The following is a 26,596-nucleotide window of genomic DNA, read 5'->3' on the forward strand; positions in this document are numbered from 1 at the left end:
GCCTGAAGTGTCAGTGGACAAATTTTCGCACCTGTATTCATCCAAATCATCTAAAAATTTAATCATGTATCATTCCTGCTCTGCTGTATATTCACAATACGTAAAATTTCGTGTTTTGCTGTCCTTCCTGGTGTTGCAATTTTAAGGATCAGCAGTGTACTTACTACTTCTCTTAATTTTACTGCAGAATTTTGAAAAATGATTCTCTCTAATTTTGTGTAATAAAATAGCTCCTTTCGGTGATATTTCGATAAATTCTGCACTCGAATTAGAACTACACCCATTCATTACAAACCTCTATATCATACTCTAACACACGATGATGTGTATTTATTACTCTCAAAACACAGTATTTACCGTTACTTTTCACATATTGCGGTTTATTGTACATTGCAGAACAACTCTTGAAGGATACATACAATGTAGTTAACAAACTGTTCCCGTACTCTTTCAATTTAGTATTTAGGAATAGTGAAGCTGGTTTCACGATGTAGCTTACATTATCCTACTTATTTTCTAACAGGCGGACGTGTACCGCTTCTCCGTCTCTTGGGCGCGAATCCTGCCCACTGGAGACCTTGACGTCATCAACCAGCCAGGCATCGACTACTACAACAACCTCATCAACGAGCTGCTCGCGAACGGAATCCAGCCCATGGTAAGAGGGGCACACATAGGTATAGGACTGAGCAAACAAAACGTTGCTGGTGTGTAATCAAGAACTCATAAACGGGGCAAAGTGTTTCTTTCTTCATGTATATGCGCACGTGAACTTGCACTGAAAATGAAAGAAGTCTACTCTAGTTTCATGCTCAACTAGACTCAGAATTTCTTACATGGTGGGTCTTGGGAAGTCTTGCAAACCAAGTAATAAATACGTTAACTTATATTACAAGTCTTATTTGCTAGTTGTTTGTGGGATGTCAGTATATCTATAAGTGATGATTTCGTTCCACAAAATCTTGTCCTAAGAGTAATACGCGACCTTCATCCTGCAGTAAGCCTTGGCTATTTTAACAATAGTTTGACAGTACAAACCTTCCAACGTCATCTGTTGTTAATAAACTAGCCCAGTTCAAAGGAAGTAAGAATATGAATAATTACAACGGTACACCTAAAAAGAAGTTCGTTAGTGTTCATTGCACATGATTTAGTTCAAAATGGCATTAACAATGCTGTGAATCCTCCTGGACGAATTTTGCATGTAGCACAATGATTAGACACTGTGTTTAAAAATCTTGAAACAATGTTGTTCATGTGTAAGAGAGCTGTAGCCACTAGAGGGCTTTAGTTACGTTATATAAAGTAAGTGCTTTCGAAACCACGTTTTAAACTACCAGGTTTTCAACTACCAGATCTTAAACTACAAAACAGCTCCAGGGGCTGATGAAGATTCCGACCATAAATGTTGGAGATTATATTTGAAAAAGTAGTAAATCAAGACTTGGGTGAACTGTAAAATACAGTTTGTTTCTAGTTTCAAAGGGAGTGTTGTGTCGGCAGACTTGCCAACACTACGCACACTAATTGAAAGAGGCGGCCAAGATGCACGCGCTAACTCACGAAGGGTGGAGTGAGGTCTGAAACAGGAGACTTAATGAATGCTATAAAGAAAAGTACGTAGCTCCTTTGGTACTTATCTTTTAATCCATCCTTTGTATACATCGTTCTTCATGAGACATCTGGAGATTGTGGCGATACAAGTCCGACTCTTTAGATACAAGCTATCTAAGGCTAATGGCGCCTTGCTAGGTCGTAATCATGAACTTAGCTGAAGGCTATTCTGTCTCTCGGCAAATGAGAGCAAAGGCTTCGTCCGTATAGTCGCTAGCAACGTCGTCGTACAACTGGGGCGAGTTCTCGTACGTCTCTCGAGACCTGCCGTGTGGTGGCGCTCGGTCTGCGATCACACAGTGGCGACACGCGGGTCCGACATGTACTAATGGACCGCGGCCGATTTAAGCTACCACCTAGCAAGTGTGGTGTCTGGCAGTGACACCACAGGGAGCATTGTGCAACGATCAGCTGAAACAGAGGAAAGAAATATAAAACGAATTGGTCGCTATGAGCAGTGATTTCTGACGGCAGGTGAGGATAAAAAAGTCAAAAATAACCCTGTGGAAATCTCCGCATAACGCACGAGGTATTGAATTTAATTGGGGAAAGGGGAGACATAAAAATGCAGCCGCTGAAGTTGACAGAGTAGAGCCTGTGAAGAATATGATCGACAATTAAGTGACAAAATCGGAATGGGCGGAGGGAAATTCAGGGTTGCAGAAGCATGCGTGATTATGGGAAAGATAAGTGCCACCTGAAGGAAAATTATAGAGGCGCTTGAAATAAGGAAAATGCTGCATGAGCGCCAAGAGCTCGGCTGGCAGTCAAGTACTAAGAAAAGAAGGGAAAAAAGAAAGATGGAAGAAAGATATACAAGAGCTACACAAGTGAAGAGAACTGGAAGACAGTATTATGGAAAGCGAAGAGGCAGTAAATGACTATGCTGCAGGTGATACGATATTGCGAGAAAAAATTGACGGAACACATAAGTCGAAACAAGGCACCTTTAGCTTACAAGACTCGCTCAGAGGCGCTTGAGGAAACACGTGTCAGGACCGTTTCACTTAGTGTGTAAAACACATGAGGCAGTTGAGGTCCCCTCAGGCTTATAGAAGAATGTAATAATAGCAGTTCCGAAGGAAAGATGTGGCGCCAGGTTTGAGTATTACAGAATAATCAGTTTAATAAGACATAGCTGCAAAATTTGACAAGAATTATTTGCTGAAGCATTGTTGAAGCTGACCTTGGGGAAGGTCGGTTTGGGGTCGGGCGAAATGTACGAACTTCCAGGGTAATGCGTCATCTTAGACGGTAGAGTGAAGGAAGGCAAACTTACGATTACAGTATTTGTAAATTTGGAGAAAACTGGACAATCTCGATTGGAATACACACTTTTAGATAATGAAGAACACAGGGATAAAATACGGAGGATGAAAGTTCTTGTATAACAGTTACATGAGCCGAAAGACGTGAAAGACAGGCAGTAGTTGAGAATGAAGTGAGAAAAGGTTGTATCCTACCCACGATGTTATTCAGTGTGTACACTGAGCAAACGGTAAAGGAAGGGAATTAAACTACAGGGAGAGGAAATTAATGTTTTGAGGTGTGCCGATAGCCACTTAATTGTTTCAGAGACGGAAAATGCCTTGCAAGAGCAGTCGAACAGAATGGAAAGTGTCTTGAAAAGATATTATAAGGAGACAATCGATAAAATTGAAATAAGTGTAATGGGGTAAATCAGTCGATGCTGTGGGAATTAGACTAGAAAATCAGATACTGTAAGTAGTAGATTAGCATTACTGTATGGGCAGCAAACAGCTGACGTTAGTCGAAGTAGAAAGGATATGAAACGAAGACTGGCACCAGTGATAAAAGCGTTTCTGACATTTGCTAGCATCGAATATAAATTTAAGTTGTAGTAAGTCTGTTCTCATTGTATTAGTCTGAACTGTAACCTTGTACTGAGGTGAAACGTTGATAGTAAATTCTTGCAACAAGTAGAATAGAAGCATATGAAATTAAGTGCCAGAGAATGAGGCTGAAGCTTACGTGTGTAGATTAAATAACTAATGGAGAGGTACTAAATTGTTTGTGGGAGAAAAATAACTTACGGCACAATTTGATTGAAATCTCAGTTGATAGAGCACATCCTGAGACGTTATGGAATAGTCATTTTGGTAATGGGAACGGTGGGAGTGGGGAAGAAGAGGCGAGTGGTAAAAATTACGGAGGCACACCAAGGCTTTAACTACAGTAAACAACTTCATATGGATACAGGTTGCGGTAGTTAAGTGAAGAACTGAAGACCAGAACAACAAAGCGACAATGAAGCTATTCTTCCCCACGGGTGGATGTGTACGTCAAAGAAGTAATGAGTGACATAAGAGAAATCTTCAGAGGAGAAGTAATGAGTGAAAAAAGAGAAGTATTCAGAGATTTAATTCAAATATTGGGTGAAGGAGGTCAAGATTCATTTACAACATTGCCGCCTGTAGCCAATCTGCGGATAAGTCAAGACCTGTTGCAAGGAATGAACAGGCTACTGAGCACAGATGTCGATTGTGAGTAAGCCAGAGAAAGCCAAAAGTTACAAGAAGCAGCAGAAATGAGATTAGCAGCTAAATTAACATCAAAACTAGAGACTATTTACTAGGCGACATGAAGGTATTCACCTAACTAGGAAACAAAGCCGTGCATGATGGATGAAACAAGAAGTGGGTTACCATAGGCAAAGGCAGTATTCATTCCATAAAGAAGGCAACTATAGTAAAGCACAGCCACTAATTGACAAAGAAATTTATGAGAATACACGTCTGGGGATGAAACAGGGGTTGTGGGGAAAACGCAAAATATTAGAATCGAAGCGTGTGAAATGTGGTGCTGGAAAAGGACACTAAAAATTAAGTGTAGTGATAAATAATGAGGATGCTTTCCACAGAATCGGCGAGAGAGAAGAACATGTAGAACATTAACTAAAAGGAGATGCAGGAGAAGTGTTCAAACATCAGTTAATAGCTTCCATACCACCAGAGGGATTTACGAGGGTCACTCCAAAAGAAATGCACACTATTTTTGTAAAAATACAGTTTTCATTCTGCATGTGTGAAAGTTTTACAGTGAATAGATGCATCCTTCCCGCTTGTTCTCAAACTTAGTTCAACCTGTTCCCGTGAGTGGTGCCGTCACAGCATGTCTTCAAGATGGCTGCTACATTTGACGTTCGTCAGAAGCAACGTGCTGTCATAGAATTAATGTGCTGTGAAAAAGAGACAGTGGGAAACATGCACAAGAGGTTGAAAAAGGTGTATGGAGATGCTGCTGTCGATCTCAGTACAGTTAGTTCGTGGGCAAGCAGGTTGCGTGACGAAAGCGGGCACGGCAATATTGAGGATTGTCCTCGCAGCGGCAGGCCAAGTACTGCACACACTCCAATGTGCAGAGGGTTAACGAATTGGTGACTGCTGACAGACGCATCACAGTGAACGAATTGTCACGCTACGTTGGGATAGAGGAAGGAAGTGTTTGCAGAATACTGAAAGTGTTGGCGTTAAAAAGGTTTGTGCCAGGTGGGTTCCCAGGATATTGATAGTGGTTCACAAAGAAACAAGAAAAACGGTATGCAGCGAACAGTACGAGAATGGTGGAGATGAATTTCTTGGAAGAATTGTGACAGGTGATGAAACATGGCTCCATCATTTTTCCCCAGAGACGAAGAGGCAGTCACTGGAGTGGCATCATGCAAATTTATCCAAGAAAAAGAAATTGAAAACCACACCTTCTGCTGGAAAAGTTATGGCTATGGTGTTTTTCGATTCCGAAGGACTCTTGCTTGTGGACATCATGCCAAATGGAACCACCATAAATTCTAATGCATATGTGACGACACTGAAGAAACGTCTAGGTCGACTGAGTCGTGTTCGACCACATCGGCAGAAGCATGATGTTTTGCTGTTGCACGACAATGTACGGCCGCATGTCAGTCAAAAAACCATGGAAGCGATCACAAAACTCGGATGGACAACACTGAAACACCCGCCTTACAGTCCTGACCTGGCTCCATGTGACTATCATCTCTTTGGGAAACTGAAAGACTCTCTTCGTGGAACAAGGTTTGAAGATGATGACTCCCTTGTGCACGCTGCCAGACAGTGGCTGCAACAGGTTGGTCCAGAATTTTACCTTGCGGGTATACAGGCGCTGGTTCCAAGATGGCGTAAGGCAGTTGAGAGGGATGGAAGTTATGTGGCGAAATGAAAATATTGTTCCTCAAGGATGTATCTACACACTGTAAAACATTCAAACATGTAGAACAAAAGATGGATTTAAAAAAAATAGTGTGCATTTCTTTTGGAGTGACCCTCGTATAAAGGGAACAAACTGCAGGAGAAAGGAAAAGACAAAACACAGCAAATATTTGACGTCGTTGAGTGTATGTGCTTCTCTGATAAGAAGAGGTAGACACGAGAGAGAAATCGATCATATGCCGCATAGGACCAGTCAGGAGTTTAGATAAGCGTTAGAACCAGACAGTCACTAAATCAGACAAATGAACAAGCTCACTTGGATCTAATATCCAGTAACTGAACAGCCACATATGCTAGTGGAATTTACTTTCACGAGGTAAGCGCACAGTGGTTTATCGCAGCAATAGAGAGTCCGTAATAAATCTAGTCTATAACACAAGTTATTCTCAGGAATCATAAAACACGTTGTAGAGAAGGTACTCAAGTACACAACGTGAAGTTGAGGAGCACAGCGCTCCAGCATTAAGGCACATATCCGTGTGTCTGACCTGGCTACGTGACCGCATCGTGTGGCAGTGCGCGCATTTCAAACTGCTAACCCCAAACTTTCTTTTGCTGGGAAATCGAAATTTCTGTCAGGCCCTAACGCAATAATAACTACAGCATGATCAGCCAGCCATTACTGAGACATGGTCATTCCGTTACAGTCCATCGAAAATAGGTACTCCCACTGTAAAACTTTTGTATAGAGGCATGGCTTTGGTTTTATTAGAAAGCCGCCAAATTTATGACTGGAGAAACGTAATCAAAATATGATATGGTATGAGACTGAAAATATAAATTTCATGATGAAGCATTTGCTGTACAGGTGACGATGTATCACTGGGACCTACCACAAGCACTGCAATACATCGGCGGATGGCCAAACCCGCTCCTTGCCGACTATTTCGTGGAGTACGCTAGGGTGCTGTTTGACAACTTTGGCGACAGAGTGAGTACCCATGCCTCCACTATTTGTCACACGGGTTTCCTCCTGTTGTGACGCATCCCTGACAGCCGTGGTTCTTCAGGTGAAGTGGTGGATCACGTTCAACGAGCCGGCAGTCTTCACCGGTGGCTACGCCTCTTCTGGCGGTCAGGCGCCCTCGCAGAACGCGTCTGGAATTGGCGACTACCTGGCCTCCCACACCGTGATCAGGGCCCATGGACTCGTCTATCGCCTGTACGACGAACAGTACAGGGCCACGCAAAATGGTATGATTTTAAACATCGCTACGCTTTGCCTGATGCACTGATTTAGGTTAGATGTACATTTCGTTTCAATATATCCACACTCAAGGGATCCTTCAGGAAGCTGAACACCTCAAAAAATGGTTCAAATGGCTCTGAGCACTATGGGACTCAACTGCTGTGGTCATAAGTCCCATAGAACTTAGAACTACTTAAACCTAACTAACCTAAGGAGATCACACACATCCATGCCCGAGGCAGGATTCGAACCTGCGACCGTAGCGGTCGTGCGGTTCCAGACTGTAGCGCCTTTAACCGCTCGGCCACTCCGGCCGGCGGAACACATCAGAAAACAATATTACGCAAAAAATATTTTCGAAGAAAAACCATGTTAACGTATCTAATAAGATCTCAAGTTAAATATTTCTCATGGATGTGCAATAGCGCAAAAATCGTAAACGTGTTTTACTTATAAGGTAATATCAAATTTGTTATAACCCTTATAAATGTTCAATGCACTGAGCTGCACATGACAATTCTTAGGCCACTGTAGCCATGTATCATTAAGTAATAGAACCTAGTACGTTGTCCTCGATGGTGAGTGTTCGTCGGAGGTGAGGGTATCATCGGGAGTGCCCCAGGGAAGTGTGGTAGGTCCGCTGTTGTTTTCTAGCTACATAAATGATCTTTTGGATAGGGTGGATAGCAATGTGCGGCTGATGATGCTGTGCTGTACGGGAAGGTGTCGTCGTTGAGTGACTGTAGGAGGATACAAGATGACTTGGACAGGATTTGTGATTGGTGTAAAGAATGGCAGCTAACTCTAAATATAGATAAATGTAAATTAATGCAGATGAATAGGAAAAAGAATCCCGTAATGTTGGAATACCCCATTAGTAGTGTAGCGCTTGACACAGTCACGTCGATTAAATATTTGGGCGTAACATTGCAGAGCGATATGAAGTGGGACAAGCATGTAATGGCAGTTGTGGGGAAGGCGGATAGTCGTCTTCGGTTAATTGGTAGAATTTTGGGAAGATGTGGTTCACCTGTAAAGGAGACCGCTTGTAAAACACTAATACGACCTATTCTTGAGTACTGCTCGAGTGTTTGGGATCCCTATTAGGTCGGATTGAGGGAGGACATAGAAGCAATTCAGGGGCCGGCTGCTAGATTTGTTACTGGTAGGTTTGATCATCACGCGAGTGTTACGGAAATGCTTCAGGAACTCGGGTGGGGGAGTCTCTGGAGGAAATGAGGCGTTCTTTCGAGAATCGCTACTGAGAAAATTTAGAGAACCAGCATTTGAGGCTGACTGTAGTACAATTTTACTGCCGCCAACTTATATTCCGCGGAATGACCACAAAGATAAGAGACATTAGGGCTCGTACAGAGGCATATAGGCAGTCATTTTTCCCTCGTTCTGTTTGGGAGTGGAACAGGGAGAGAAGATGCTAGTTGTGGTACGAGGTACCCTCCACCACGCACCGTATGGTGGATTGCGGAGTATGTATGTAAATGTAGATGTAGATGTGAAATATAAAAATCGTTTTACAACTCATATTTACAAGGATGGCATTACTGCTCTGAATTTGAATAGAATTTGAATAGAACTCATTGTTTGATATAATTAGTACCATATACACTTCAGGAGGTTCTGCTAATAATTTCATCAGTGGAGTAGAAGGAGATGAGCAACAAGAAATCTTTAGGATCCTCCTAAACTAAATTTTACTGTTCAAAAATGGTTCAAATGGCTCTGAGCACTATGGGACTTAACACTATGGTCATCAGTCCCCTAAAACTTAGAACTACTTAAACCTAACTAACCTAAGGGCAGCACATAACACCCAGTCATCACGAGGCTTTTATTGTTAGTTTAAGCTTTAATGACTGGTGGGGAGTTATAGAAAATGCATGTTCTTATTCAAGAATAATAATAATCTTAATCTAGAATAATAATAATAACAGTTTTATTCATCCATTGTACAATGATATAAACACATGACTTCCTAAAGACGTATACACTCCGTCATGCAAAATGGAGATATTGGCCTATACATACAAAGACGTCTCTCAAATGCGTATCAAACCATTGTATGTATGTGGAGAAAATACATTAATGTATATTTACAGATTTAAAGGCTCAAGATGTCACCATTTTTTCCATAGTAAATTTTTAACAAATAGAATTATAAGTAAATTAGGCATTTTTGTATTATTAATTCACACAATATCTTAATCATTAATGAAAATATGACTACCATTACAACCTGAATATTTTTCCTATACTTATAAGCAGATTAACAGCCAAAGCTCTGATGACTGGTCGCGAGTCATGCTTGGGTAGTTCAGTTGGTAGAACACTTGCCTGCAAAAGGCAAGGGCCCCAAATTCGGGTCCCAGTCCGCAACACAGCTCTAATCTGCCAGGAAGTTTCATACCAGGGTGCGCTCTGCTGCAGAGTAAATGTTTCACTTTATAAAGGGGAACGTCTTTACTAAACAAAATAGAAGATGCTCACTGAGGCGGTATCTGACATTCATCAGGGTCTTCAAAAATACCAGTCTTCCACATTCATATTTGAGACACGAGAGGAAGAGGTGATTTACATCAGTTTCCAACTCAGAATCACACTCACAGACATGAGAACCGGTAAAGTAGTTTCTATGTAGAGAAAATATGCTTGGATAAAGTGCTGTCGAATGATGGTAGAAATCATTGACCGCTCCAAGTGTGTCCTCGTAAACAATGGTCCTGAAGGAACTTGAGGTTGTAATGCTGCATTATCTCCACATTTCGTTTGTTGGGGCATATTCCACATCTCTTGCCACTGATATTTTCTGTGGCTCCAGACATCACAAGCAATCAAGTGGTCTATATATGGCAATTTCGAATTGAGGACAGTCCCTGTAGATGCAGCTGGACATATTCCATTAGCATACGCTGTTTGTAAGTGTTGGTTGCTTTATTGCATCTCTGGTGGTGAATATTTTTTAAGGACACTGGGAGTAGGACACGATTAATATATTTTAAGCAGGAAGTTGAAAATACACACCTGTGTGCTTGCCACTGTCTACGCTGTAAAAGTCGAAGCGTGTTTGGATAGTTTGAAGGCTTTATTGACTTGGATCTGAGGGCCTACAAAAGCACATAGAGGCAAATAACATCTTATAGATAGCAAGACGGAAGACCAAATTCCAAAGCTGTTGGACGCAGTCCATGATCCACTTTTGCAGACAAGACAATCCATGAATTCCATGCCTTTGTCTGTTCTCCCAGCTTGTGCCTTTTGTACACTTGGCCTGCACCAGTCTGAGCTTTACTCCAAGCATGTAGTAGTGGATTCGTCTACGGGGCTCGTAAAGATATTTTTCACTTTAACAAATACTGCGAGAGGAGAAAAAAATGAAAATGGCAAGAGAAAAAATCCTGGTGATAACCTGAGATCGAAGCCGAGTATTTCTACGTAGTATATTTCAGTGATTATCTAAATGGCAATCTGTTTCAGGCAGCGTAGGAATCACGCTGAGTATCGGGGGAAGTGAACCGGCATCAAATTCGACAGAAGACTTGGAAGCCGCAGACCGACAGCTACAGTTTGATGTAAGTACGGTATCTGCTACAGCTGTGTTTCTAGTTCGAAAACAAGTTGACCGTTGTGTGAGTTCAGGCTTTCAGAGAGAAAAATTATTTTGAAATATTCTGGGATAGTCACTCGGCTAAATGCCCGAGGACAGTTCAGAACTTTCAGTTTGTCGCTGTCAAGTTCTAATTATGGACTACCATACCATACATCTATATCTACATCTGTACCCAGCAATATCCACTCTGCGGTGCTTGGCAGAGTGTAATTTCCTTATCACGACCCCCCCCCCCCCTCCACCGTTTTTACGTTCCAGTCAAGAATGAGGAATGTTTCACTGAAAGAACTTGAATCTATCTTATTTTACGTTCATGATCTTTTCGCGGCACATACGTGGGAGAATCAATATTTTTGTTAACTCTCCTAACTTGAATACACTCTGAAGTACCAAGGGGAGAAATCCAAGAGTCTGGAATCAGATGAACGTGATGGCCACAGCCTTGCTGAGCCTCTGCCTGTCCATCTTCAGGTGAACGATTTAGGTACTCGCTTACAATGAGAGCAAAATCACGGGCTGCATCCGTGTCAGAATTGCTTTCTTGCTGGAACTGAGGTTATAGGAGTTGTTCCAGCGTATCAAGATGAATGTGTCCTGTAACTGTCTCTCCTGCAAACATGGTGGGTTCATAAAGTACATTCTTTGTGAATTAAAACCACATATTCACTTTACTTGTGTCTCTTTCCCGTTCAGTGGTAACTTGAGGTGGATCCTTACCCATTAACGGCAGCTATATTTGTTACCTTTTGCGAAGATGTGGAATGTGGCGCCATTAGTAAATAAACTGTGATTCATGAGAAGCTCATTGTGTGAACCTTCTGTCAAATTAAAACACAAAGCTTTGAGAGCTGCATAATCTTCATTATCTAATTTGTGAAGCATTTATAGGGCACGATTTGTTCTTTAGCGTGAAGTCTAAACTGTCAAATTCAAAGATTAAATCTTTGCTTAAACGACGTTTTGATGCATTAGGACACATTTCGATTGCTTTTCTCATTAACTGAATAGTCTGTTGGGGAACAAGAGTTCTCCCGAAGTGTGATTCATTGGGAAGGTTTCCATTTCTTTGGAATTTGTTAACAAATAACCGGATGTTTGCTCTCGTTGGTGTTTGTTTATGAAATTTTCTAGTGAACTCCTATTGAGCCTCTAGATAAGATAAACTGCACAATCACGCATGTCGCAATCATGCATTAACAACAGCCACACATTCTCCTATCATAAGTAGTCTTCTTGATTATCCTGGAAAAATACAACAGGCCATGTTATCACATTAAATGATTATAATCATGTATTACGTAAATACATCCGTTGCTGCTTACAATCAGAAATGGATCGAGACCTTACAACCACCCTGTATATTGTGATTTCGTAAGCTTTCCCAGCGTTATAACTTAGTCTTCTGGCTTCTGCAGCCGGATCTTCAAGGCAAGTTGATTCAGTATTTCAACGGCCCACCTGGGCGTCGTATTCAGGGGAGACACTGGTATTGCGGAGTGTCGTCCAACAAATGCTGCTCTGGATCCGGGGCCCCTATATATAGGCGAGCAGGGAGTCCTCAGTGTTGCATCATGGGAATCGCTACGGGTGGTACCTTATGGCCACATAGATCCCATGTCCTTAATTGTTCCTTGGAACACTTTAATACCCTTAACCCTGGATGTGGAAACTGATAGAAAGCTCCCATCCCTGGACGTTCTCGTCTGCAAACAGAATGATGACACTCTGAGACATAGTATATATTCGAAACCTGTACATACTGATCGCTATCTGAATCAGTATAGCTGTCACACACCGTACCAACGCAATGGGATTCTTAGGTCGCTGCTACAAACAGCATATACCATATCTCACACGGGAAGCTTTACACAGGAAATGGAACCTAAATTCTGTATTTAAGTGGAAGAGATTCTCTGAGTGGCAGATCCGTCATGCCTCCATGTTCATATACTCACTGTAACAAGGTGAGTCGACATCAGTTGCTTTCCTACCATATACTGGGAGCATACCAGCTAAAATACGGAGAATTTTAAGAAATTTAGCAATGTCTTTCGCCCACCAGCCATCGTAAATGTCTTTTTGGGTTCTGATACAGGTGATCTGGTGTCAAAAAAGTCCAGTTGTTGTAAGATTCCATGCCACTGTAGTAAGACGTACGTTTGTCAAACTATTCCTACTGTTGAGTACAGATTCGTGTACCAGTACCACCACACAGTGTTACAAGAACCCAAAAAAATCCGCACGGTAGAGCATTGGTTACCCAAGGGAAAGACAATGAAACTTAATGTGACACAGATGATTTCTGCCACTTCTCTTATCTCAGACTCTGTTCTGCGACAGTCCATTGAAATTAGTCTGGTTAGTGATCACATTAATTGGGTCAAGGGCTGTATACTCCCAGCAAGTCGTGGGATCTTGTGCTGACTTACATTAAAGCGCGACGTTCTTCATTGGCAGAAGGATCTAAAGATGACTTGTGGTAGTGATACCTCGTTTTTCGTTTCCCTTCACGACTGGCAGCACTGCTATAGACGAATCGGCGTAGGAAAATCGCTGGCAGCTGCCGCAGTGGGGTGCGCTTAAGTCAACCAATCCCATTAGCCGAATTCGTAAACGCCACTAGGGAGGGCCGCAGTGTTGTTGTAGTTCTAGAGACGACTATTGTTTTCGCCTGCAGGTATCAGCACCACGCAGCTGAAAGCCAGTAACAGCGCTGCCAACTGTCAGGGATCCGCATAATCTGCCAGGACTACTGTATATCTTGCAGTGGGGGCAGCACTTACAGCATTTGGCAAATGTGCAGATTACTCTCTGCTGGTCCATGTAGCGACACTGGTTGCACAGCAGCATCAGCTGGATTTCACCTGAAGATGACAGCTTGGTGAAGCGCTGAAATATCGTCTCAGCTTGACTTGAAGATCTGGTTGCAAACCTGAGAAGAATATCACAGCATAATGTATTAATTTAAAATGTTTCCAGCTGGAAGTCTTGGAATCTTACTTCAGTAGAGGAAACCATACTAACTGCCAATAGCTGATTATCTACTGGTTACACATAAACTGTCGTGTCACATAAAATTCTTTGCTGATACCATAGCATTTGGTTTTTCATAAACAAATCTTTTTCTGTGGTTGAAATAATAATTGACAATATTTGGCAAATTTACAAAATTTCAAGATCTATATTCCTTGGTGTTGATCAGGCTGGACTCTACGCACACCCCATCTACAGTCAGGACGGCGACTACCCAGCTGTAGTGCGTCAGAGGGTAGATGCAAACAGTGCAGCAGAGGGGCGACCCCGATCACGGTTGCCAACTTTCACTCAAGACGAGATCGCATACATCAGGGGTAAGCATGTGCTGCTTTACCATCTCTATTTTCCCTCGATGCTCAGTACAGAAACTAACGCTGTGATTTCTTCAACAGAGCATCAGATATAATAATGTACGTACCATTTTTACTCTTCACATTCTTCTTATTTCGTTTAGAAATGTAGAAGGAAATTTTTCATATAGTTCAAGCACAGTTTGTGCTTAACATTTGTCACATGCGGATCTTTATTGCACGTAACGAGGTCACTAATATCCAACCCCTTTTGCCCATTCGCCATCAGGTGGTACCTTTTGGAAGAAATTGTTTCTGCCAGTATTTGGTTGAGAACCATAAAAAATGAGAGATCGAAGTCCTATGCACCAGTATCCCTTGTTAGCTTCCAATTATTTTTCATAGAGCACTGTCGAGCGTTGATGTGGAAGATGACGTGAATAATTTGTGGTTAATGAACTTTACGTAGAGGGCTGCAAGAGAATGTCACGATGTCAGCATGAGTTTCTGAAAACAGCTGAACAGCAGTATGAAATCTCGGATGAGACCGAACACATGAAGTTTTTACTTTTGTGTTCGAAACAAGTGTCGAGAAAGTATTAAGCGTTGAACAAATACTATTCTATTGCTTAAAACACACATACTAGTTTTTGTGAAAATAGCAGCACCAAAAAAAAAAATCTGTGAATTAGTGAAAGGTCATTTTCCGTGTTTTGTAAATTAAGTATAAAAGTGATGTATGTAATGGCGTTTCGTAACGAAATTCGTGACGCAGTAAATAAAATGGATCTCTATGTAGCCTTGATGCATTTTCAAAGTCACAACTTTACTGACAAATTTGGAATGGACAGGAATTCAGTTATATATACGTGATGTCTATAAGACTCTGAGGACTGACTGCCAGCAAAAATATGTCTCAGGAATATGCACCAGCAAATACAAACTTCGTTTTGCTAATGCTATATGGTACCTGTATGAATTCGCTATTAGCAGTGTCACGGGACGCAGAATCACATACCCTTTGTTATTGTCAACGATACGTTCTCTGCTTGTACCACTGTTGTTATGCGTGCGGAACTGGTAACATTGAAGTACTACACGGTTTGTTTGAAAATGGTATGCAAAGAAAATGGTCCCTTCTCTACCATCAGTTTCTTGCAGATTGTTGTAGCGACGGAGGGTGGCATGCAGGAGGAATAAGGCGCAGGTCGTTCCATTCCATACGAAGGATAACAAGACTAGTGTGCACTATCTCAGTGAAGTTACTTTCATGTACTCGTACAAGGGCTGGAAATCGAACAACTCCGTGTAGAATTCAATGTTGCTTGTGTGTGCTCAAATGGAAGGGAACTCGGCTTCCTCCGTTCATTCATGAGATACTGGAGGCAGCAGATAGTGGAACCCCTCAAGATTACCGTAGGAGCGATATGTAGGTTCCTGGAGAAATTCTTCCGATGCTCTCCCGTGACATAAGCAGGCCACTAATCTTTGACGCTGCACTCTATTGCCTACAAATGTATCTGATGTCTCGTGTAAGTCCAAACTGATATGGGTCCCTCACAACTCAGCTGCTTCACCACGTCATGCCGGTCTCCTAGAGTTGAACATGACTTCATAGAGCTCACACTGTTTATTTTCCTGCCAGGAACCCATCTTTTAAGGGTTATTTCCAGTTTTACACCTGAGGGAATTTTGGAACGGTACATAATATCATAACGAAAATTCAAAATCGTTCACAGTTACAATTTTTCTTGGCTGTTGAACTTTGCTTCATCCTCTGAGTAATCATGGTGATTGCAAGAGTACTGGGCCAAGTGGAGAATGCAAAAACAGTGGGTTCAGTTATAATTTCGTCTACTGCGAGTGGGCGAAAGATAATCCTTGACGGCTGTCGTGGGCTTGATGTGGCTACTTCGCACTTCCACCTCAATCTGTCACATAACGCTATTTTGTGTACGTTTCTATGGATACCGCTCAGTTTCATCGCAACTCTACAATGATGAGCCAAAACATTATGACCACCTGCTTAATAGCTTCTTTGTCCGTATTTGGAAAGAAATACATCACTGATTCTGCCTATCAGGGATCCGACAGTTTGTTTTTAGATTTGTGGAGGCATGTGGCATTAGATGTCTACGCACAGGTCACGTAATTCATTTGCGTACGTGGTGATGGCGTCCAATAGCGGCCCAAATTAGTTCCACAGGATTTACATCAGGCGAATTTGGTCACCGAGAAATCAACGTTAGTTCACAATAACACTCTTCAAACCCCCAGGCTGTGGCTAAGCCATATCTCCGCAGTATCCTTTCCTTCAGGAGTGCTAGTTCTGCAAGGTTCGCAGGAGAGCTTCTGTAAAGTTTGGAAGGTAGGAGACGAGATACTGGCAAAAGTAAAGCTGTGAGTACCGGGCGTGAGGCGTGCTTCGGTAGCTCAGATGGTAGAGCACTTGCCATCGAAAGGCAAAGGTCCCGAGTTCGAGTCTCGGTCGGGCACACAGTTTTAATCTGCCAGGAAGTTTCACTGTAGGACAGTTCTGGCTCCGAGACATGGGCAATTATACCTCTGAAAGATGACATAGCCGTCGGGGAAGACACCAAGCATGAATGGATGCAGGTGGTTCGCAGCTGTCAGCGCATCTTCGATTACTACCACAGGTCTCACGCAAGTGCAGGATATGTGTCGCATAGCATACCACTGCTCCCACCAGCCTGCTCCCGTGGCGCGCTGCACGTTTCGAGCCGTCGATGACGGCGTTTGTGGACGTCTCCACAGAGACGTAGGGTAGAAAAAATGGGTTTCATCCGAAGAGCGTCCACGTGTCCACGTGTCGACGGTCGAATCCCAACGGTGCCGTGGCCTGCGCAGTCGTAATTGACGATGTCATTGGGTCAACGTGTGAATACGGACGGGGGGGGGGGGGGGGGGGGGAGTGGGTCTGTTGCGGAGTTCCATGTTCAACATTGTCCGATGAGCGATGTGGTCTGAAACACTTCTGCATGCAGTAGCATTGTGCTTTTTCAGCGATTGCCATCTATCCTACTTTACAGAGCAAACATGCCTGGACGTCCGACTATTTAGCGCCTAGTGGTAGTTTCACTGTCCTTCCACCTCTTTCCGTAGATGCTCACGACAATAGCACGTGAAAATTCGACCAGCTTCCACGTTTTAGAAATACTAGTTCACAGGCTCTGCGTAATAATAATCTGCGCTTTGTCAAAGTCGCTTGTCTCAATGGATTTTCCCATTTGCAACACATATCTCCGCTAGTGTGATCCCCATCCGTGTCTACTCAGATTGTATACCTTTATTACCACATTACGTCCCCACAACGTTGCTTATCAATTTTTTGCGCCTCAGTGTATAGGCGGCTAATGTTTTCGCCTGCAGCATTTGCGCTTCATAGTGGAAACCTGGCAACAGCTGTGTAAATTAGGGATTTTCTTCCTCCGACTCTATGTCAGTGTTATGTTAGATATGTTTTGCATTAATCTAAAGATTTTGAGAAGCAGGTTATCAAAACTTATTTATGCAGAAAGAAGTCATTGCAAATATGTCTGCAGCTGCTTAAATTAATATAATTTAAAATGATTAAGAATCAACTGTACTTACCATACCAATTAGTTGTAACTGCAGTCAACACCATAAGCAAACAATGGTATGAAAAATAAGTACTGAATTAACCTGATGTATTGGTTGTTGATGTTACGTATATTTCTTAGCAACATTTAGTATTACTCATGTTGTCTTAAAACTGACATGATTCTATGTCTTTATGTGAACTGAGAGTGCATTACTGTAACTGCCTAATACTTTACGAGTTGTAAGGCGACCGGATTTTATGGACATTACATGATCTTGATCCATAACGACAGTACGATACAGCTTGAGATCTACAGAAAATAGTAATCATATTATATCAACAAAAGCCAATTGCAGTAATCTCAAGTACCGAAAATTAATAAAACAATATGTAAGGAAGTAAATACGCGGCCGTGGTCTGTGAGCAGCACAAACAACGCACTGCAAGTCACCTCGGCGGACAATAATATTTTGGGTAAACACTGCCCCTCTCTTGGTCTGTCCGTTTCGAATCTAGCCACTGATGACGACCAACGAATAGTGCTAGCAGGCATTTCAACCAACAACCCTTCTCCAGCATAAGTGTGGAATAGTGCCTTTCTATCCAATGACGATGGACCGCCAATGGTATCCACAGGAGATGAGCTACCAACGCCCCTTCTTCTGCATCAGAGCGGGAATATTAGCCTATGACAATGGCCCACCAATGGTAGCCATTTGAATTTTCACCAATGCTATCACTTCTCCAGCCCGAACGCCAGAAAACTCCCCCTTTATACGTAGACGCGACACTCGTCTTAGACAGTGTTCTAGCAGTAGTGGACACCAAAAGATCCTGAGGAAGATCCCAGCAGAGGGGTCGAAACGTCGAACATTTTAAAAGAAACATGACGCGTCCTAATAACCCAGAATATTTTAACTTCAGTAACAAAACAATATCTAACAATATGAACAGGGGTATAAATAAACAAGTTAAAGTGAAATGCATTTTGGAGACGAACCGAGCAGGTGTGTAATGGCATCGGAATCACCACTTAACAAGAGAACGATGAGCTTCAGCGCAAAGAGGGAGAAGGCCAGAACAATACAGTATTCCTTTCAACGTAAATACGGCAGGGACCAAGGATAAGTGGCTGGACGGCTTTAACAGGGCTAGGCTGCGATACGGCAAGAAAAATAAAATTAACCTCTAACGAGACGGCGATTGGCTGAAGCCATACTGGGCGACGCAGACGTGACACGATGGAGAGATCCTTATCATATAAAAGCATTTTGAGAACTAAAATTTCTAGATATCTCTCTCGTCTCGCAGCGGATTGCACAAGTGTGTGGAATATAGCGAGGGCGTTCAGAGATTTGCTATCGTAGCAACAGATAGCAGAGAGTTAGTTAATTATTCCTGCAGGAATTTTTGCGGGCAAAGAAATTGTGGGCGTCGCTCCAACCCTTAGCGAGTGTGCAATTGCCATTATTGCGACTAGGGAAAAATTAACGTTCTACGGAATGCAGTAATGTTGAGACTGAGCGAATTGAATCAAGGCCAGAGCAGGGAATTAGCGTTTCAGATCCACCACAGAGACAACGCTGTTGCAGATGCCGCTTGGTAAAGTACCATCACACATTAGGCCACAGTAAATGTTGAGTCGAGATTTTGCTCACTCCAACCTACGTACACTTTGACCATTGAATATCAAAAGCTAGGATACTAACCTACCCTCACATTGAGTACATGAGAGTTTTTTCATTGGTTCAAAAAGTAAATTTATTCTCCTCCAACTCAGTGCATTGACCAGCTACGACATTGTAGATTAAATGAGCTAATGAAGATTTTAATCATTCTTTCATGTGATAAAATTTTTTTCATATATAGAGATAAAGATTTTAATAATCGTCAGTTCAAATGTCCAAGAGTTAAATATTTGGTTATTGGCAGAAGTAATTGAACATGATTGTTGTGTACCACTTGACCCCTCAAAGCACAGTTGATAAATTATATGTAGAAAAAAAAGGGAATAGCTGTTTTGTATTTCTAGAATAGTCCTCAAACTTCCACTTTTATTAATCCATGCATCCTAGTTACGTGACAGCAGCATTTCTAATGAATTTTGTTATGATCCGCACCTGATATTAGCTGCCTTACAGGGCCATATTTATATAGAATTTCTGTTTAACACCATGGGTTTGAGAAAGCAGTTCAGATGTTTTGTCCATTTGCGCGCTAAGTGGTAAGCTAAGTTCGCACACATTAGTTCACTCGCTGTGCAGGTACAAAGTGCAGACTATCTCACAGAGTGTTAAGCATAATGAAAATAGATTTTAGCTTTAACTGAATGCTAATATGTGTACCCCTCAAGGAAACGCTCTCTTCCAAAATGTTTATCCATATCAGAAATAAAATTCTGTTGTAGGTTCATCCGACTTCTTTGGAGTGAATCATTATTTCACGAGTATCATAACGTCAGGTGAAGCTGGAATATCCCCATCCAAGAGCAGAGACTCGGGCGTCATCAGTGTCGGCGGTGGGGTAAGTAAGCTGTACAAGACCTTACGCCAGATGTGCGACTTTCAGTAATTCTAACTGAGGTTAGATCAAGCACAGTATGCGATAAAAAGTATCGGGACACCTGGCTGAAAATGACTTACAAGTTCGTGGCGCCCTCCAACGGTAATGCTGGAAATGATTACGGTGTTGGTCCACTCCTAGCCTTGATCACAGCTTCCACTCTTGCAGGCATACGTTCAATCAGGTGCTAGAAGGTTTCTTGAGGACTGGCAGCCCATTCTTCATGGGTGCTGCACGGAGGAGGGGTATCAATGTCGGTCAGTGAGGCCTGCTACGATGTTGGCGTTCCAAAACATCCCAAAGATGTTGTATAGGATTCAGGTCAGGACTCTGTGCAGGCCAGTCCATTACAGGGACGTTATTGTCATGTATGAAGAGATGCTCGATCGTGTTGAAAGATGCAATCGCCATCCCCGAATTGCTCTTAGACAGTGAGAAGCAAGAATGTGCTTAAAACATGAATGTAGGCCTGTGGTGTGATAGTGCCACGCAAAACACCATAACACCACCGAATTTTACTGTTGGCACTACACACGCTGGCAGATGACATTCACGGGGCATTCGCCGTACCCGCACCCTGCCATCCGATCGCCACATTGTGTAGCGTGATTCGTCACTCCACACAGCGTTTTTTCACTGTTCAATCGTCCAATGTTTACGCTCCTTACACCAAGCGAGGCGTCGTTTGGTATTTACTGGCGTGATGTGTGGCTTATGAGCAGACCCTCCACAATGAAATCCACTCTTACTAATGCAGTTTGGAATTACTGTGTGATGATCTGGATAGATGTCTGCCTAATACACATTACGACCCTCTTCAACTGTCGGCCGTCTCAGTCAGTCACTCCCGGCCGTTGTGGCCGAGCGGTTCTAGGCGCTTCAGTCTGGAACCGAGCGATCGCTACAGTCGCAGGTTCGAATCCTGCCTCGGGCATGGATATGTGTGATGTCCTTAGGTTAGTTAGGTTTAAGTAAAGTTCTAGGGGACTGATGACCTCAGAAGTTAAGTCCCATAGTGCTCAGAGCCATTTGAACCATTTCTCTGTCAGTCAACACACGAGGTCCGCCAGTACGCTTTTGTGCTGTATGCCTCCCACCACGTTTCCACTTCACCATCACATCGGAAACAGTAGACCTAGGGATGTTTATGAGTGTCAAAATCTCTCGTAGAGACGTATGACGCAAGTGACCACGTTCGAAGTCCGTGAGGTCCGCGGAGAGTCCCATTCTGCTCTCTCACAATGTCTGATGTGTACTGAGGTCGCTGATATGGAGTACCTGGCAGCAGGTGGCAGCATAATGCACCTATTATGAAAAACGTATGTTTTTGAGGGTGTCCGGATACTTTCCATCACGTAGTGTAAAGTAAATTCCTTATTGGATTTTTGTATATACAGCAATAAACATATATTTATAAAATGAAAGCATTGTTTAGATCGTTATTTGTTCAAATCAGCTGTTAAGTTATGGATTTCGGTAGAGTATTGTCGTCAGACCCACGTTGAAATAAAAATAATAGTAGTAATCAGTACAGAATATTCTTGTTAAACCATCGTGGTACGAAGCTATACACATTCGTTCATCCTTGTCTGCGAGGAACTTCTGAGATAAACACTGGTGACTATGAAGACAGCTCAAGTGGAAGCCAGAAATTTCGTATATTGTCTTTACACAGGGTCGACAAAAATGCCTGAAACGCTTGCCGGGATATTGCAGGGCAGGTTGTACTAAGAAATAAAAATGAAGAAAAAAGTCCGGTATGTTGCGCCGTTTCCGAGTTTTATCATAGAAATCAGCCAGCCGGGGCGTCGCGCGCTCGGCTTCGAGCGGTGTTGCCCACAGACTGCTCTGCTTGGTCAGCTTAAACTTGAAAAGTTCAGATAACGTTAGGTGTTGATTAAAATGGTTCAAATGGCCCTGAGCACTATGGGACTTAACATCTGAGGTCATCAGTCCCCTAGGACTTAGAACCACTTAAACCTAACTAAGGACATCACACACATCCATGCCTGAGGGAGGATTCGAACCAGCGAACGTAGCAGTCGCGCGGTTCCGGACTGAAGCGCCTAGAACCACTCGGCCACCGCGGCCGGCTACGTTCTGAAGGAGCTAGAAAAAATAAGCAAGTAATCAAGTCACCGTACCTAAAAAAAATTATTCGAAGTTCCAGATTCGTTGAAGCTGTTTCAGATTCGTCTGGAACCGCGCGACCCGTACGGTCGCAGGTTCGAATACTGCCTCGGGCACGGATGTGTGTGATTTCCTTAGGTTAGTTAGGTTTAATTAGTTCTAGGGGACTGATGACCTCAGAAGTTAAGTCCCATAGTGCTCAGAGCCATTTGATTTGTTTCAAATCCAGCAGTCCAATTAGTTCCACCCCCCCCCCCCCCCAATATAGTAATAAAGTTCTAGCTTTTTATAATTAGCAAAAGTAAAGTTCATTGTTCCAGGTACTCGCGGGATATACCCAAGTCGCCACTGCACTGTACAAGGAAAATTTAAAGTCCTGCGCTGGCGTCCACTAAAAAATTCGCGTGTCATGCATGTTGAATCCTGCCTAGTCGTGAACTATGGGGAGTATAGGAAACCGGCTTTCTCGGATCGCTAGACAATTTAAGCAAATAACATTAATGAGTTTTATTACAGAAAATAATGAGAATACTTAACTTTTTATTTACACTGATGAATTGTAAGCAAAGGGCGACAGACAAAATTATTCTTTGGTATATGCTATTCCTAAGTCGCTAATGTTGAAGTGGCTAATGTTGATGTTCCTGATGAAGTGGGCCGCGACCAGTCGGTCGCATCACTTCGCACAGAGGCCGCTGCCGTCGCGTTGTCGTCCTGGAGAGTGGTCGGTCAGCGTGCAGTTGGCTGACGACGTCTCCTCCGCAGCCCCCTCCGCTCTCTCGTTTCCGACTCGCGCCCCGGCGTTTGACTTTACGCCGCAACAATGCAGACTCGATGCCATCTACAACTGCGTTCGGAAACGATCACAGAGAGACCCTTTTCCCCCGTCGAGAGAGCTTGGAAGTACGCCACCCAGAGGCACACAAGGAGGAATACTTCCAAGCCATGACCAACAGAGTACAAAATCTACCATTAAACCATTTTTACATACAAGAAGAACTCGACACATTGCGATGTATAGCGTAACAAAATGGTTTCAATCCAGGTATACTAATGCAAATATACAAAAGAAAAACTACACCTGCCCAATAAATAATACACAAGGTCATAAAGTTATTCACAGAAGCACCAAAAAAGGACTAACCAATATATATATATATATATATATATATATATATATATATATATATATATATATATATTCAGCGACAACAGCACACATATTAAACATACTAACGAACAACACAAGTATCCAATAAACATATGGAACGAAGTTGTAGAATTTTAGAACATGTTTTTTGCTCGAGTATCATGTTGTTTTTGGAGACCCAGAATCTACTATGTAGGAATCAACATGGATTCCGGAAACAGCGGTCGTGTGAGACCCAACTCGCTTTATTTGTTCATGAGACCCAGAAAATATTAGATACAGGCTCCCAGGTAGATGTTATTTTTCTTGACTTCCGGAAGGCGTTCGATACAGTTCCGCACTCTCGCCTGATAAACAAAGTAAGAGCCTACGGAATATCAGACCAGCTGTGTGACTGGATTGAAGAGTTTTTAGCAAACAGAACACAGCATGTTGTTATCAATGGAGAGACGTCTACAGACGTTAAAGTAACCTCCGGCGTGCCACAGGGGAGTGTTATGGGACCATTGCTTTTCACAATATATATAAATGACCTAGTAGATAGTGTCGAAAGTCCCATGCGGCTTTTCGCGGATGATGCTGTAGTATACAGGGAAGTTGCAGCATTAGAAAATTGTAGCGAAATGCAGGAAGATCTGCAGCGGATAGGCACTTGGTGCAGGGAGTGGCAACTGACCCTTAACAAGCCGGCCGAAGTGGCCGTGCGGTTAAAGGCGCTGCAGTCTGGAACAGCAAGACCGCTACGGTCGCAGGTTCGAATCCTGCCTCGGGCATGGTTGTTTGTGGTGTCCTTAGGTTTGTTAGGTTTAACTACACTCCTGGAAATTGAAATAAGAACACCGTGAATTCATTGTCCCAGGAAGGGGAAACTTTATTGAGACATTCCTGGGGTCAGATACATCACATGATCACACTGACAGAACCACAGGCACATAGACACAGGCAACGGAGCATGCACAATGTCGGCACTAGTACAGTGTATATCCACCTTTCGCAGCAATGCAGGCTGCTATTCTCCCATGGAGACGATCGTAGAGATGCTGGATGTAGTCCTGTGGAACGGCTTGCCATGCCATTTCCACCTGGCGCCTCAGTTGGACCAGCGTTCGTGCTGGACGTGCAGACCGCGTGAGACGACGCTTCATCCAGTCCCAAACATGCTCAATGGGGGACAGATCCGGAGATCTTGCTGGCCAGCGTAGTTGACTTGCACCTTCTAGAGCACGTTGGGTGGCACGGGATACATGAGGACGTGCATTGTCCTGTTGGAACAGCAAGTTCCCTTGCCGGTCTAGGAATGGTAGAACGATGGGTTCGATGACGGTTTGGATGTACCGTGCACTATTCAGTGTCCCCTCGACGATCACCAGTGGTGTACGGCCAGTGTAGGAGATCGCTCCCCACACCATGATGCCGGGTGTTGGCCCTGTGTGCCTCGGTCGTATGCAGTCCTGATTGTGGCGCTCACCTGCACGGCGCCAAACACGCATACGACCATCATTGGCACCAAGGCAGAAGCGTCTCTCATCGCTGAAGACGACACGTCTCCATTCGTCCCTCCATTCACGCCTGTCGCGACACCACTGGAGGCGGGCTGCACGATGTTGGGGCGTGAGCGGAAGACGGCCTAACGGTGTGCGGGACCGTAGCCCAGCTTCATGGAGACGGTTGCGAATGGTCCTCGCCGATACCCCAGGAGCAACAGTGTCCCTAATTTGCTGGGAAGTGGCGGTGCGGTCCCCTACGGCACTGCGTAGGATCCTACGGTCTTGGCGTGCATCCGTGCGTCGCTGCGGTCCGGTCCCAGGTCGACGGGCACGTGCACCTTCCGCCGACCACTGGCGACAACATCGATGTACTGTGGAGACCTCACGCCCCACGTGTTGAGCAATTCGGCGGTACGTCCACCCGGCCTCCCGCATGCCCACTATACGCCCTCGCTCAAAGTCCGTCAACTGCACATACGGTTCACGTCCACGCTGTCGCGGCATGCTACCAGTGTTAAAGACTGCGATGGAGCTCCGTATGCCACGGCAAACTGGCTGACACTGACGGCGGCGGTGCACAAATGCTGCGCAGCTAGCGCCATTCGACGGCCAACACCGCGGTTCCTGGTGTGTCCGCTGTGCCGTGCGTGTGATCATTGCTTGTACAGCCCTCTCGCAGTGTCCGGAGCAAGTATGGTGGGTCTGACACACCGGTGTCAATGTGTTCTTTTTTCCATTTCCAGGAGTGTAGTTCTAAGTTCTAGGGGACTAATGACCTCAGCAGTTGAGTCCCATAGTGCTCAGAGCCATTTGACCCTTAACATAGACAAATGTAATGTATTGCGAATACATAGAAAGAAGGATCCTTTATTGTATGATTATATGATAGCGGGACAAACACTGGTAGCAGTCACTTCTGTAAAATATGTGGGAGTATGCGTGCGGAACGATTTGAAGTGGAATGATCATATAAAATTAATTGTTGGTAAGGCGGGTAGCAGGTTGAGATTCATTGGGAGAGTCCTTAGAAAATGTAGTCCATCAACAAAGGTGGTGGCTTACAAAACACTCGTTCGACCTATACTTGAGTATTGCTCATCAGTGTGGGATCCGTACCAGATCGGGTTGACGGAGGAGATAGAGAAGATCCAAAGAAGAGCGGCGCGTTTCGTCACAGGGTTATTTGGTAACCGTGATAGCGTTACGGAGATGTTTAACAGACTCAAGTGCCAGACTCTGCAAGAGAGGCGCTCTGCATCGCGGTGTAGCTTGCTCGCCAGGTTTCGAGAGGGTGCGTTTCTGGATGAGGTATCGAATATATTGCTTCCCCCTACTTATACCTCCCGAGGAGATCACAAATGTAAAATTAGAGAGATTAGAGCGCGCACGGAGGCTTTCAGACAGTCGTTTTTCCCGCGAACCATACGCGACTGGAACAGGAAAGGGAGGTAATGACAGTGGCACGTAAAGTGCCCTCCGCCACACACCGTTGGGTGGCTTGCGGAGTATAAATGTAGATGTAGAACAACAATATTAGCCACAGTCTTCACTCAGTAAGAGCAAAATTACCTATAGAGACAAGCCCACGCACATATAAAATTGAATGTCACGACTGCAATAATTTTATATAGACAGGCAGGGCGCAATTTCAGTATAAGATGACGAGAGCATATGAGAATTTGC

At 43.6% G+C, this 26,596-nt stretch overlaps 1 protein-coding gene across 2 annotated transcripts in view; it reads left to right on the plus strand.

Annotated features, from left to right (window-relative positions):
• LOC126199077 (myrosinase 1-like) overlaps positions 1-26,596 on the plus strand; it is a 143,926-nt gene that overhangs the window by 109,688 nt on the left and 7,642 nt on the right. The window contains exons 3-8 of one of the 2 annotated variants that reach the window (XM_049935811.1): positions 524-658; positions 6,670-6,792; positions 6,872-7,055; positions 10,543-10,637; positions 13,878-14,025; positions 19,992-20,107. In XM_049935811.1, coding sequence (XP_049791768.1) covers positions 524-658; positions 6,670-6,792; positions 6,872-7,055; positions 10,543-10,637; positions 13,878-14,025; positions 19,992-20,107 — 801 coding nt within the window. The remainder of the gene's footprint in view (positions 1-523; positions 659-6,669; positions 6,793-6,871; positions 7,056-10,542; positions 10,638-13,877; positions 14,026-19,991; positions 20,108-26,596) is intronic. The other variant, XM_049935813.1, reaches the window with a different exon arrangement.

This window comes from Schistocerca nitens, chromosome 8 (assembly GCF_023898315.1).
Source record: "Schistocerca nitens isolate TAMUIC-IGC-003100 chromosome 8, iqSchNite1.1, whole genome shotgun sequence".
In the NCBI taxonomy this organism is placed as follows: domain Eukaryota; kingdom Metazoa; phylum Arthropoda; class Insecta; order Orthoptera; family Acrididae; genus Schistocerca; species Schistocerca nitens.